Here is a 13953-nt window from a genome sequence, read left to right as displayed (position 1 = left end):
CTCGAAGGAGAAATGGACTCTCCAGAGATCTAGCAGCAGCTGCATTTACAGGCTTCTAAAAGTCAGGCCTAATGGAACAGGCCTGTCATCCCAGCTACTTGGGAGGCTGACAGAGGAGGAACAAGTCAGTGTCTAGGCTATAGAGAGAGCTCAGAATCTTAGTGAGACCCTGACTCAAAAAGAAAACTAGATGGGGGTGGAGAGATGGGTCCGTGGTTAAGAGAACTGGCTGCTTTCGCAGAGGACCCAGGGCTGGATCCTAGCACCCATATGGCGACTAACAACCATGTGTAACTCCAGTTCTGGATCTTCTGACCTCCATGGGGACTGCACGACACAAGTGCACTTACACATACGCAGGCAAAATACTCACCCATAAAACAAAATAGATACTTAACACTAGCAGAGACTAGGCATGGTGGCACAAACCTTTAATCCCTGCACCATAGAGCCAGAGGCAAGCCAAGTCCGAGTTCTAGGCCAGCCTGGTGTATACAGTGAGTTTAATGCCAGCAAGGGCTGCACAGTGAGACCCTGTCTCAAAAGTAAGTAAATAAAACGAGCTGGGCATGGTAGCTCACCTATAATCCCAGCACTCCAAAGGCTGAGATAGGAGGACTCTCATGAGTTCCAGAACAGCTTGGGCTACAGGCTGAGTTCCAGATCAACCAGGTGAGAGAGCATAGGCACAGACACACCCACTGAAAACAATACAAAGAGGGTTAGTGATGTAGTTCAGTCCCTAATACCAGGAAGGGAGGGAGGAAAGGGGACAGGAGGGACTTTGGCAAGTCTTAAGACAGCTGGAAGGCTTCTTCCCACCTACATTCCAATATGACTCTTTAGACTGAGTAGTGTACAACTGTTTTAATTCAACTGCAAACAATGGCTATCATGTTTATGTTTGGGGTTTTTTTTTGGTCTTTTTAAGACAAGGTCTCCCAGTAGCCCCAACTATCCTGGAACTCACTATGTAGACCAGGCTGGCCTTGAACTCACAGAGATCCGCCTGCCTCTGACTCCTGGCCCGCTGGTATTAAAGGTGTGCACCACCACACCCCACATGTTTATATTTTTAATGTTTTTTTGGGGGGGGGGATTTGTCTTTTTGAGACAGGGACTCCCTGTAGCCCCAGCAGGCCTGGAACTCTATGTAGACTAGGCTGGCCTTGAACTCACAGAGATCCATCTACCTCTGCCTTTGTGCTGGGATTAAAGGTGTGTGCCACCACGCCCACCTTATGTTTTGTTTTTAATTTTATGCATATGTGTGTATTGCCTACATGTAGGTAAGTGCACCCATGTGTCCTGCAATGCCCTCGGAGGTCAGAAAAGGCTGTCGGATCCCCTGGGACTGGAGTTACGGAAAGTTGTTAGCTGCCATGTGGGTGCTGGGATTCAAACCTGGGTCTTCTGAAAGAATAACCAGTGTTCTTAACCTCTGAGCCATCTCTCTAGCCCCATTTTGTTTTTCTTAAAATATTTTATTATTTTTATTTTAGGTGTATGAATGTATTGCCTGCATGTATGTGAGCACATCCATGTCTTGCACTGCCTCGGAGGTCAGAAGAGGGTTTCGGATTCCCCTGGAACTGGAGTTAAGGATGGTTTGTAGCCACCATGTGGGTGCTGGGAACTGAACCCAGGTCCTCTGCAAAAGCAGTCAGTGCACTTAACTGCTGAGCCATCTCATCAGCACCACCCCCCCTGCGCCTTATGTTTTTTAATCTTAATCACTCAATAAAAGTCCTTATGTCGATGTTGGGGCTGGAGAGATGGCTCAGCGGTTAAGAGCAATGACTGCTCTTGCAGAAGACCTGGGTTTGAATCTCAGAACCCACATGGCAGCTAACAACTGTCTGTAACTCCAGTTCCAGGGGATCCAATAGCTTCTTCTGACCTCGAAGGGCACTGCACAACACAGGTACACGCGATACATGCACACACATAAAATAATAATAACTTTTTTTTTTAAATCCATATGTCAACCTACAGCTCAACTGGTATAGCACCTGACTAGCATTCATGAAGCCCTGCATGCATGAAGCCCTGGGTTCAATCATCAGCAGGACATAAAACCAGGCATAGTGATACAACCTATAATCCCACCACTGGAAGGTGTAGGAATGATTGGAGGTCATCCTCAGAGTTTGAGATCAGCCTACTAAATAAATAAAGCCCAGCTGGAGAGATGACTCAGCAGTTAAGACCACTGGCTGCTCTTACAGAGGATCTGGGCTCAGTTCCCAGCACCCAATGGTGGCTAACAACAATCCATAATTCCATTTCCAGGCAGGGGATCAGACACCCTCTTCTGACCTCCACAGGCATTGCACAACATGGGTGCATTTACATACAAGCAGGCACTCATATACATAAATTTTAAAAAAAATTTTCTGCCGGGCATGGTGGCACACACCTTTAATCCCAGCACTTGGGAAGCAGAGGCAGGTGGATCTCTGTGAGTTCAAGGCCAGCCTGGTCTCCATAGTGAATCTAGGATAGCTGGGGCTAAAGGGAGACCTGTCTCAAAAAGACCAAAAAAATTTTTTTTCTAATTAAAAAGTAAATAAATCGCTGGGCATGGTGGCGCACAGCTTTAATCCCATGATTTAGGAGGCAGAGGCCAGCAGATCTCTGTGAGTTTGAGGCCAGCCTGGTCTGCACAGTGAGTCCAAGGCCGGCTGGGGCTAAAAAAGACAAAAAAGGGTCTGGAGAGATGGCTCAGCAGTTAAGACCACTGACTGCTCTTGCAAAGGACCTGGGTTCGATTCCCAGCATCCACATGGCGGCTACGAACCGTCCTTGACGCCAGTTCCAGGGGAATCCGACACCCTCTTCTGGCCTCCACAGCACTGCACGCCACAGGTGCACTCACATACATGCAGGCAATATACTCATACACATAAAATAAAAATTTTTTAAAAGACAAAAAAAAAAAAAAAAAAAAAAAAGTAAATAGATCCGAATGGCACATGCCTGTAATCCCAGTAATTGGGAGATTGAGGAAGAAGTACCACGAGTTTGAGGCCAGTTTAGGCTTCAGTGTGAGACCATGTCTAAGCAAACAAACAAAAAAAAATCACTTAAACTGGGTGTGGCTACACACCCCTTTAATCCCAGCAGAGGCGGGTGATCTCTGTGAATTCAAGGCCATCCTGAGTCCTAGGCCAGCTGGGGCTACAAGGGGACCCTGTCTCCAGAAAAAAGAAAAAGAAAAACTCCCACAAAACAAAAAAACCGCTTAAATGTCCAAGGGGATCTAAGCACTGGAAATTTAACACACCAAAGTCCAAACTCCTAGGCATTTATAAAGGGCTTGCTCTCAGGATGCTTTTAGTCTACTTGCCTTTCAGGCCCCTCCATGTTTCACTCACTCCTAATTAGATGTAGGACAGACTACTGTTGAGTCCAAGAAGGAAAATTAGGCACCGCTTGTTGTGACAGTGCAAAAGCCAACAGAACCCAGGCTGAGGAGACACAGCTGCCAGCATGTCCTCACTGTGCAGAGTGAGCTGTTGGGGAAAGAGCACTAAACCAAGTTGGAGACTTAAGAGGCAAGTCTGATTTCTTTCTTGTGTGATATGTGTGATGTGTATGTGCAAGTGCAAATGCACGCCTATCTATGCTCATGTGGTGATTAGACAGAGATGTTCATGGCAGGTGTCTTCCCCAATCCCACTCCACTTTTAAAAAAATTTTTATTATTTTTATTTTATGTGTATGAGTATATTGCCTGCATGTATGTGAGTGCACCCATGTTGTGCAATGCCACAGAGGTCAGAAGAGGGCTTCAGATTGCCCTGGAACTGGAGTTAAGAACAGTTCGTAGCCGCTATGTGGGTGTTGGGAATTGAACCCGGGTCCTCTGCAAGAGCAGGCAGTGCTCTTAACCACTGAGCCATCTCTCCAGCCCCACTTTGTTATTTATATATATTTATTTGGGAGGGCACATGTACATGCCACAGCACATGTGCAAGTGGTCAAAGGACAACTTTTGGGAATTAGTTCTCTACTTCTACCACATGGGTTCCATAGATGGAACTCAGGTCATCAGCATGCAGCCAGCACTTTTACCCTGAGCTATCCTGCCAGTCTCCACCTTATTTTTTGAGAAGGGGGGCTAGGGATCCAAACTAAGGTCCCCATGTTTGTGCAGTAAGCACTTCACTGTGGGGCCATCTCCCCAGTCTTCGAGTCCAATCCCTTCCATCCATTTACTTGGTGTGTGACCTTCGGAGATGTAGCTCCCTTCCATAAATCCTGAGTAAAATGAGTCAGGTACCTGGACAACACATGCAAATTCACATGCTGCCAAACATGAGAACACAAGCATGCAAGAAGTGACCTCCACTTGATGCATGTCTGACTTCTACTTTTAAAGAAAAGTCTAAAATCAGATACTGAAATGCCTAGCCAGGAAAGGCAACACACACCAACAATCTCAGGACTTGGCAAGTACCACAGGCACCTGAAGCAGGTAATGGTGGTTAGGTGGTGGGTGAGGTGTTGTGGCACAGAAGGGGCAGGGAATGTGTGGAAAGGGAGAAGAGAGACAAGTTCATTCATTCCTAGTCTGTGAAAACCTGTGCTGGACAACCTGTGTGGGACACAACAGGTCTGAATTCCCATTAGAACATAAGCTCAAAGTGGGGAAAGAGCCTATTTTGTTCAATAAATATACTTTGGGAGGGGCTGGAGAGATGACTCAAGGGTTAAGAGAACTGGCTGCCCTTACAGAGGACCCAGGTTGAGTTTCTAGTACCCACATGGTGGCTAACAATGACCCTTGACTCTAGTTGCAGGGTCTCTGGCGCCCTCTTCTGGCCAGCACAGGGACCCATGCAGTGCACATACATGCAGGCAAAATACTCATACACATAAAATCTATGGGCTGGAGAGGTGAGTCAGCAGTTAAAAGTGCCAAGGGCTCTTCCAGAGGATCTAAATTCAGTTCCAGTATGCAGGCCAGGTGTCTTAAAACAACCAGTAATTCCAGTTCCCTCTTCTGGCCTCCAAGGAACCCCCCCCACCAGCATTCATTCACAGAGACACACACATACGTATAAATAAAATAAATAAATCTAAAAATGACATTTAAAAAAGATATTCAAGGCCAGGTGTGGTGGCGCACACCTTTAAACCCAGCACTCAGGAGGCAGAGGCAGGCGGATCTCTGTGAGTTCAAGGCCAGCCTGGTCTACATAGTGAGTTCCAGGACAGCTGGGGCTACAGTGAGACCCTGCCTCAAAAAGACGAAAAAAAAGATATTCAAACCCAGGGGTGGTGGCACATGCCTTCAACCCAGCACTTGGGAAGCAGAAGCAAGTGAATCTCTGTGAGTTCCAGGCCAGCCTAGTCAACATAGCGAGTTCCAGGCCAGCTGGGACTACAGGGAGACCCTGTCTCAAAAATATCAAAAAGAAAAAAATAATAAATTAAAATTTAAAAAGTAAAAAATATATTCAAGAAAACAAAAATAATGCTTAGGGTGCCTGTTAAGATGGCTCAACTGGTAAAGTGTTTACCTCTCAAGCCTGGGGAGAGCCTGGCAAACTGAGATTCAACCCTGAAAGCCACATAAAGGAGAGTACACACTCCATAAAATTGTCCTTTGGCCTCCACGCACCATGGCATGTGTACACATACAAAAATCATAAATATATTTAAAAAATTTTTTCCAAAAGGGCTGGAGAGATGGCTCAGTGGTTCAGCACTTGCTGCTCTTCCAGATTACCAGAGTTGAGTTCCCAGCACCCATTGATTCCAGCGAATACAAGTGGTATATACACTCACACAGACACACACACACACACACACACGAATAAAAACAAAAACTTTTTTTTTTTTTGGTCTTTTTGAGGCAGGCTCTCCCAGTAGTCCAGTTTGGAACTCACAATGTAGACAAGGTTGGCCTTTAACTCACAGAGATCCTGCCTCCGGAGTGCTTGTCCTCATCTTCCTCCTCTTCCTTCTCCTCTTCTTCTTTTTTTGGTCTTTTTGAGACAGGATCTCTCTGTATCCTGGCTGTCCTAGAACTCACTATGTAGACCAGGCTGGCCTTGAACTCACAGAGATCTACTTGGCTCTGCCTCCTAAGTGCTAGGATTAAAGGCGTGTGCCACTACGCCTGGCCCAGCAAATATTTTTTATTTGCTTTTTTTATGTGTATGAATGTTTTGTCTGCTTTTAAGTGCTCCATGACATGCAATGCCTGCAGAGGCCAGAAGAGGGTGTCAAATCCTCTGGAACAGGAGTTATGGATGGTTGTTAGCCACTGTGTGGTTGCTATGAACTGAACCCTGGTCCTCTACAAGAGCAGCCAGGGCTCTTAACCACTGAACCATCTCTCCAATCCCCATAATCTTTTTTTTTTAAAGACATTTATTTCATGAATGTTTTGCCTACATACATGTAAGTGCACTACATGAATGCAGTGTCCCCAGAGCTCTTAACCAGTGAACCATCTCTCCAGCCCCAAAATAAATCTAAAAAAAAAAAAAAAAAATACTCCCAAAAAACACTTAGGGAGCTATAGTGTATCGGTGAAGCACACATGTAATCCCAGAACTTGGAAGGCTGAGGCAAAAGGACCTCTGCAAATTCAAGGCAAGCCCAAGCTACATTTAAAAAATTCATTTTTTAAAAGATTAAAAAAAATTTTTTTGCATGTATGCATGTCTGCATGACTTTATATGCATCATGTGGGTACAGGAGTCCAAAGAGGCCAGAAAAGGGAGTCTAACTCCCCTGGAAATGGAGTTACATCGTTGTTAGTTGCCGTGTAGGTGCTGGGACTCTAACCAAGGTCCTCTGCAAGAGCAGCCAGTTCTCTTAACTCCTGAGCATCTCTACAGCCCAACACAAGTAATTTTTAAAAACACATTAAAAAATGCTCAGAGATTAGAACAGAGTTTGGCAAGGTGCTCAATACATATTTAATTGACTCCGCCTCTGTATTAAGCACTCCCCAAGACTCAGCCCACGCCTCCCGTTGCCTCGAGCCACATCTCGCACCCAGACCCCAGGAAGCCCTCTTGGATGCCCATCCTGCATCCTCTGAGCTTCGGCAGGTGTCCTTTTGAGAGGACTTGTTCCCCCAAGAGCCCCCGCGAGCTTCCCACCACCTAGGAATGAATAAATTACGCCCCTCGTCGCCCTTTCTAGGCATCCCCGGCCCCTCCTAAGCCCTAATTACGTCACCCTCCTCCGAAAACCCAATCGACACCTGCTGCGGGCACCCGAGGCCGAGAGTTCGAATCCTCACGCTCCCACGGGGCTCTCCGACGCCTCCTCGCAAAGCCATCACACCACCAGCGGGGGTCGTCCCCTCCGCCTGTATGCTTTCCAGAAACCTCCCCCACTCGACCTCCCCAGGACGCGATGTTACTTAGAAGAGGCATCCCGCCTCCTCTCTTCGCACCGGGCCCAGACACCGCCCACCGCCCCACCGGTCCTCACCGCTTCTGGGCCTCTAGTCCCCAAAGGCGAATCTGCCGGTCATACTGCGCCGCCTCCTCCTCGCTGATGCCGCCGCCGGCCTCCTCCTTCTCCACCATGGCGCCGGCTTTTACCTCAGCAGCTCTCGCTGCAGCTCTTGCTAACCGCCAGCAGCGTCCGGCACCGGGGCTGTGTCTGCGCATGCGCGGACAGCCGCGCTTGTGCAGTACCACCTCTGCGCAGCCCGAGGACCACGTGAACTCTAAGGCGCGCTGGCCTCTGCCAGTCACGTGAGGAAGCAGTCAATCAATCCTGGAGGGAAAAAAAAGTGGCGGGCATTTTGGGGACGTCTAAGTGGTGCTCCCTAAGGTAGTTCCAGTTTGCGTGTATTTAATGGAGCATCCACAGGAATCCCAGCAGCCACAGTGTGGTAAATAAAGAGAATATCTTGAATTAAAGGCTGGCTTGCATGGAGCTTACCATCTCCTGAGGATAAAATAAAGAAAATTAGACATCTGGGCTGGAGAGATGGCTCAGCATTGGCTGCTGTTGCAGTTCCTAGCTCCCACATGGTGACTAACATCTGTCCAGGGGATCCAACGCCCTCTTCTGGCCTCAAGGGCTTTGCACACATGGGTGCACTTACACACATGCAGGCAAAATACTCATACAATAAATAAATAAATAAATAAATAAATAAATAAATAAATAATAAATGAAAAGAAAAATAGGCTTGGCATGATGGTGCACATCTTTAATCCCAGCACTCAGGAGGCAGCTGGCAGGTTGATCACCGAGAGTTCAGTGTCAGCCTGGACTACAAACAAGTTCCCGCTAGCTGGGGCTACAGAGAGACTGTTTCAAACCTCTCCCACCTCCAAAAAAAAGACAAAAAATATACATCGTGGTGGGGAATGCAGGTGGGTGGGAATGGGGTTGGGGGGGGCTCTTCCCTAACTTCTGCAGATACCAAAATGCGCAACTGCTCCAATCTTTAGGTAAAATTAACTACTAAAATTGGGCTGTAATCACAGCTCTTGGAACAGGAAAATCAAAGTTCAAGATCAGCCTGAGTTTCATGAGATTCACTGGCGACAAACCCAAAGCCAGGCATGGAAGCTTTGTAATCCCAGCAACAGAAGGCTAAAACAGAAGAATTATTCCAAGTTTGAGGTCAGCCTGACCTACAAGGTGAGTTCCAGGCCAAGGCAATCTGGCCTAGAGTGAGATTCTATATCTAAACAAATTAACAGCAACTGAGAGATGGCTCAGGCAGTAACGTGTTTGCCCTCCTCTGCCCAGGCATGAGAGAGGACCTGAGTTTGATCCCATGTGAAAACAAAAATAAGGGTCTGGAGAGATGGCTTGGCTGTTAAGAATACTGACCGTTCTTGCAGAAGACCTGGGTTTGAATCCCAGCACCCACATGGCAGCTAACAGCCCTCTGTAACTCCAGATCCCAGGATCCAACTCCCTCTCTGTTCTCCAAGGGCATTGCATGTTGGGGAGATGACTCAGCCTCTATCACCATTGCTGCAGCTGTTGAGTACACAAGAAGTACCAGCAAGCAAGTAGAGGAAAGACCAGGATTCCTGTATACCCAGCAGGTTGTTGGGCTCATGGATAAGAAGCCCTCTAGATAAGGTGATTATATTGGTGCATATTCTGCTCTGTAAATAGCAAAGGACGGAGCCCATCACAAAGGCAGAAATGTTGAAAAATGTAAGCCAAGGCTGGAAAGATTTCTTAGCGGTTAGAAACCATAGTACACTTAAATACGTACAGGGAAGCACTCATATACATAAAAATAAACTTAAAAATGTAAAAAAGTAGCCAGGCATGGTGGCACATGCCTTTAATCCCAGCACTTGAGAGGCAGAGGTAGGTGGATATCTGGGAGTTCAAGGCCAGCCTGGACTACATAGCAAGTTCCGGGCCAGCTGGGGCTTACAGGAAGACCCTGTCTCAAAAAAAAATTTTTTTTAAATAAATAAACGGGCAGGAGAGATGGTTCAGCAGTTAAGAACACTGAATGTTCTTGCAGAAGACCCGGGTTCGAATGTCAGCACCCACATGGCAGCTAACAACTGTCCATAACTCCAGTTCTAGGGAATCCAATGACCTCTTCTGACCTCCACGGGCGTTGCATGTATGGGTGTACTTCCATACATGCAGGCAATATACACATACACATAAAATAAAAATAATAAGTATTTAAAAAATAAATAGCCAGAGCTGGGCATGGTGGCCCTTAATCCCAGCACTTGGGAGTCAGAAGCAGATGGCTCTCTCTGAGTCTTGAGTCCAGCCTGGTCTATTTATCAAGTTCCAGGCCAGCCAGCAGTGCATAGTGAGACTCTGTATGAAACAAACAAACAAGCTAGACAATGTTTCATCATATTTAGTGATTTAGAACAAGACGGCTTGGCAGAAAATTATGCATTTCTTTAGAGACATGGAAAAAAACTAAGCACTATAATAGTTATTAAAAAGAAATGGAAAAAATAAAAGGTTATAAATGTTTAAATAAATGGGCTGGAGAGATGGCTCAATGGTTAAGACCACTGTCTACTCTTGCAGAGGACCTGGGTTCAGTTCCCAGCACCCACATGGGAGCTAGCAACCTTCCTTTACTCCAGTTCCAGGAAAGCTGTTGCTTCTTCTGGCCTTTGCATGCATGGGAGGACACGGGTGCACTTAGAACCAGGCAAGCAAACCACTCATACACATAAAGTAAATTTTATTTATTTATTTTAATTTCTTTATTTTTATTATTTGTATGAGTGTCTCACCTGCATGGTTGTAAGTGTACCATGTGCGTGCAATTCCTATGGAGGCCAGAGGGGATGGTGGATTCCCTGGAATTGGAGTTAGAGATAGTTGTTAGCAAACATGTGGGTGTTGAGAACTGAATCTGGGTCCTCTGCAAGAGCAGCCACTGCTTTTAACCGCTGAGCCATCTTTCCAACCCCATAAAATAAATTAAAAATAAATAAGGATCCAAGTGTGGTAGTAGAAACCTATAATCCCATCACTTAGGAGGCAGAGGCAAGAGAATCAGAATTTCAAGGTCATCCTTACATGAAGCCTTGCCTCTAAATCAGTCAATCAATAAAACACTTAAAGATTTTTTGGTTGTTTTATGAGACAGACTCTCACTATGTAGCCCTGGCTGGCCTGAACCTCAGAGATCTGCTTGCCTTTGCCTCCTGAGTGCTAGGATTAAAGCCATGTGCTGCTGGGTGTGGTAGCACAGAGGCAGGTGGAGTTCTGTGAGTTCAAGGCCAGCCTGATCTACATAGTGAATTCCAAGGCAGCTGGTGTTACAGGGAAACCCTGCCTAAAAAAAAAAAAAAGCCACATGCTATCACGCTCAGCTAAAGATATTTCTTTAACAACATTTTTTTGTGTCTTTTTTTGAGACAGGGTCTCCTTGTAGCCACAGCTGGCCTGGAACTCCCTAGATAGACCAGGTTGGCCTCAAGTGCACAGAGATCTGCCTGCCTCTACCTCCTAAATGCTGGGATTAAAAGGCGTGCCCACCATACCCAGCTAAAACAAATTTTTTAATATTTATTTGAGTGGGTGTGTATGTGAATGGGAACACATGTACTGTGCCAATATTGTATATGTGGGGGCCAAAAAACAACTGTGGGAATTCATTTTCTCCTTGTACCATGTGGGTTCTAGGTTAGAAATATTTCTGAACACCAGCAAAGGAGAGTGCTGGGATTAACGGGTGTGCTACCATGCTGGCAAGCCATTTTTTTTGTGTGTATACTTTTATTTTTTATTGAATGTTGTGAATTTCATGTAATATATTTAAGCCATTTAAAATTTATTTTTATTTTATGTGTATGAGTGTTTTGTGTGTATGTATGTAAGTGCATCCATGTCATGCAATGCCGGAGGAGATCAGAAGAGTGTGTCAGAGCTCCTGGAACTGGAGTTAAGGAAAGTTGTTAGGTGCTATGTGGGTGCTAGGAGCTGAACCCAGGTTCCCTGCAAGAGCAGTCAGTGGTCTTAACCACTAAGCCATCTCTTCAGACCCTAAATTTTTTTTCCTAAAAGATTTTTTAGGTTAAGGCTGGGTGTGGTGGCACATTCCTTTAATCCTAGCACTCAGGAGGCAGAGGCAGGTAGATCTCTGTGAGTTCTAGGACAGCCTGGTCTACACAGCGAGTTCCAGGCCAGCTGAGAGTACAGGGAAACCCTGTCTCAAAAAAAGACCAAAAAAGAAAAAAACAAAAAAAAATTTTTAAGTTTATATCTATGTGTGTATCCCCAAGTGTATATATGTGCAGCACATGTGTACAGGTGCCCCAGCAGGCCAGTAGAGGGTGTTGCAATCCCTAGAACTGTAGTTGTGAGGAACCCTGTGGGTACTGGGAACTGAACCCATATTTTCTGGAAGAGCAGCCAGTGCTCTTAACTGCTGAGCCATCTCTCCAGCCACTGGCATGTCATTTTCAAGTGGAGAAATGTTTGGCAGCCAGTGTCTCCAATGCCAAAGCATTCTTTCCTCTTCCTCTGGCTCCTTCCCGCCCCCCCGCCCCCCCGCCTCGACAAGGTCTCATGTTGCCCAAGCTAGCCTCCAAGTAGCTATGTACCTGAAGATGACCTTGAACTCCTGCTTGCCCCACCCCACTTCTAAACTTCTGGGATGATTGCCTTCTACAGTTTTGGAACTCATTAACTGTTAATAAGGTAATAATTTATGATGAATGTTAATAAACCCCTCATCATTTCAAAAACAATTCAAGAGAACAATAATGTTCTCTTGAGATCTGTTGAGAACCAAAAACCACTTATAAATTTCCCTCAGTAATTTCTCAGAGATCCTCCAGGGGGAGACATCATCCCCTGGAGAAGCAGGAAGATGGCACTCTCAGCCTGGCCTGTATTAGCTAGCACCTTCTTTTCTTTTTTATTTTATTTCATTTTACATTATTTTTTATATTTATTTTATTTTTTATTTTGTTTTATTGACACAGGGTAAGGTGGTCACTGTGTAACCCCAACTGGCCAGGAACTCGACATATAGACCAGATTGTCCTTGAATTTAGAGATCCACCTGCCTCTGCCTAGGGATTACTGGGATTAAAGGCATACCCAGTCATGTCCAGCACCACACCTGTACTCTAGCATTTTAGCAATCTGGGTGGTACTAGAAAAGAAGGAAAGGGACAGAGGGATTGGGTTGGATGCAGCAGGCCCCACAGAATACAATTCCTCTCCCTCACCAATTTCTTTTCCTCTCCAGATGACTCTCTAGAAGTTGGTGCCTGACGTTTCTTCTTCACTCTGCAGACCATCTTCTCTATAAAATCTTTTCATTTCTGGTACAAAAAACCCCACCCTGGAGTCATCCCAAGAATTAGAAAGAAAAGACCCTTTTTGAGCTATGGATGGAGCTGCATCAGTAGAATGCCTGTCTAGTACACAAGAAGGCCTGGGTTTCATCCCCTGGGCTTGGTACTGTAAGCCTGTAACCCTAGCATCCTGGAGGTGACGGTGGAGGCAGGAGGGCCAGAAGTTCAAAGTCCTTAGCTATAGAGGAAGTTGAAGGCTAGACTGGGCTACATGTGACCCTGTCCAAAAGAAAAAAAAAAAAGCTGATCATGGTGATATGTACCTGGAGTCCTAGCTACTCTGGAGCTTGTGGTCAGAGGGTCACTTGATCCCAGGAGTTCCAGGTTGTCCCAGAAACAGAAAAATTCTATTTGGAAAGGGAAGGGGGAAGGAAAGAAGCAAAGAGAGGCAAACTTGGGGATCCAGACAAAGAAGTCTGTTGGCTCCACCCCAATAAATGGCAAAAGTCAGGTGGGGTTGAACACATCCGTACTCCCAGAACTTAGGAAGTAGAGGCATGAGGATCAGGAGTTCACAGTTATCCTCAGTTACATAGCAAGTTTAAGGCTAGCATGGGCAATGTGAAACCATGTCCTAGATTGATTTCTCTATTGCTGTGATAAAACACTGACCAAAAGCAACTTGGGGAGGGAAGGGTTTATTTTTATTCTTTTTTTCTAATTTTTTAAGTTGAATTTTTGTGTATTTCATATGGGATTTTTTTGTCTTTTTGAGACAGGGTCTTCCTGTAGCCCCAGCTGGCCTCGAACTCTCTATGTAGACCAGGATGACCTTTAACTCACAAAGAACCTCCTGCTTCTGCCTCTGGAGTGCTGGGATTAAAGACATGTGCCACCATGCCTGGCTTCAGCTTTCTTATTTATTTTTTTAATTTAATTTTTCTTTAAATTTTATATGTGTGTATTGCCTGCATGTAAGTGAACCCTTGTCATGCAATGCTCACGGAGGTCAGAAGAAGGTGTCGGATCCCTTGGAACTGGAGTTACAGACAGTTGTTAGCTGCCATGTGGCTGGGATTCAAACTTGGGTCTTCTGCAAGAACATTCAGTGTTCTTAACCGCTGAGCGGTCTCTCCAGCCCCATAATTCGCTTTTATCCCTTTTCTGTCTTCCCAGTGTAGATAACCTTTTCCCTCACCTA

The 13953-nt window shown here is 45.7% G+C and overlaps 1 protein-coding gene across 1 annotated transcript in view; it reads right to left on the bottom strand.

The window, feature by feature from the left end:
* The window catches only part of Sae1 (SUMO1 activating enzyme subunit 1), a 69188-nt gene extending 61493 nt beyond the window's left edge, over positions 1 to 7695 (bottom strand). Inside the window, exon 1 of the mRNA XM_008822005.3 lies at positions 7462 to 7695. Within this exon, the coding sequence (XP_008820227.1) occupies positions 7462 to 7643 (182 nt within the window). The 5' untranslated portion in view covers positions 7644 to 7695. The remainder of the gene's footprint in view (positions 1 to 7461) is intronic.
* Between the last annotated feature and the right edge of the window lie 6258 nt (positions 7696 to 13953).

This window comes from Nannospalax galili, unplaced genomic scaffold, assembly GCF_000622305.1.
Source record: "Nannospalax galili isolate Female #2095 unplaced genomic scaffold, S.galili_v1.0 scaffold432, whole genome shotgun sequence".
NCBI lineage: Eukaryota > Metazoa > Chordata > Mammalia > Rodentia > Spalacidae > Nannospalax > Nannospalax galili.
This window is presented reverse-complemented; position numbering and strand designations above follow the sequence as displayed.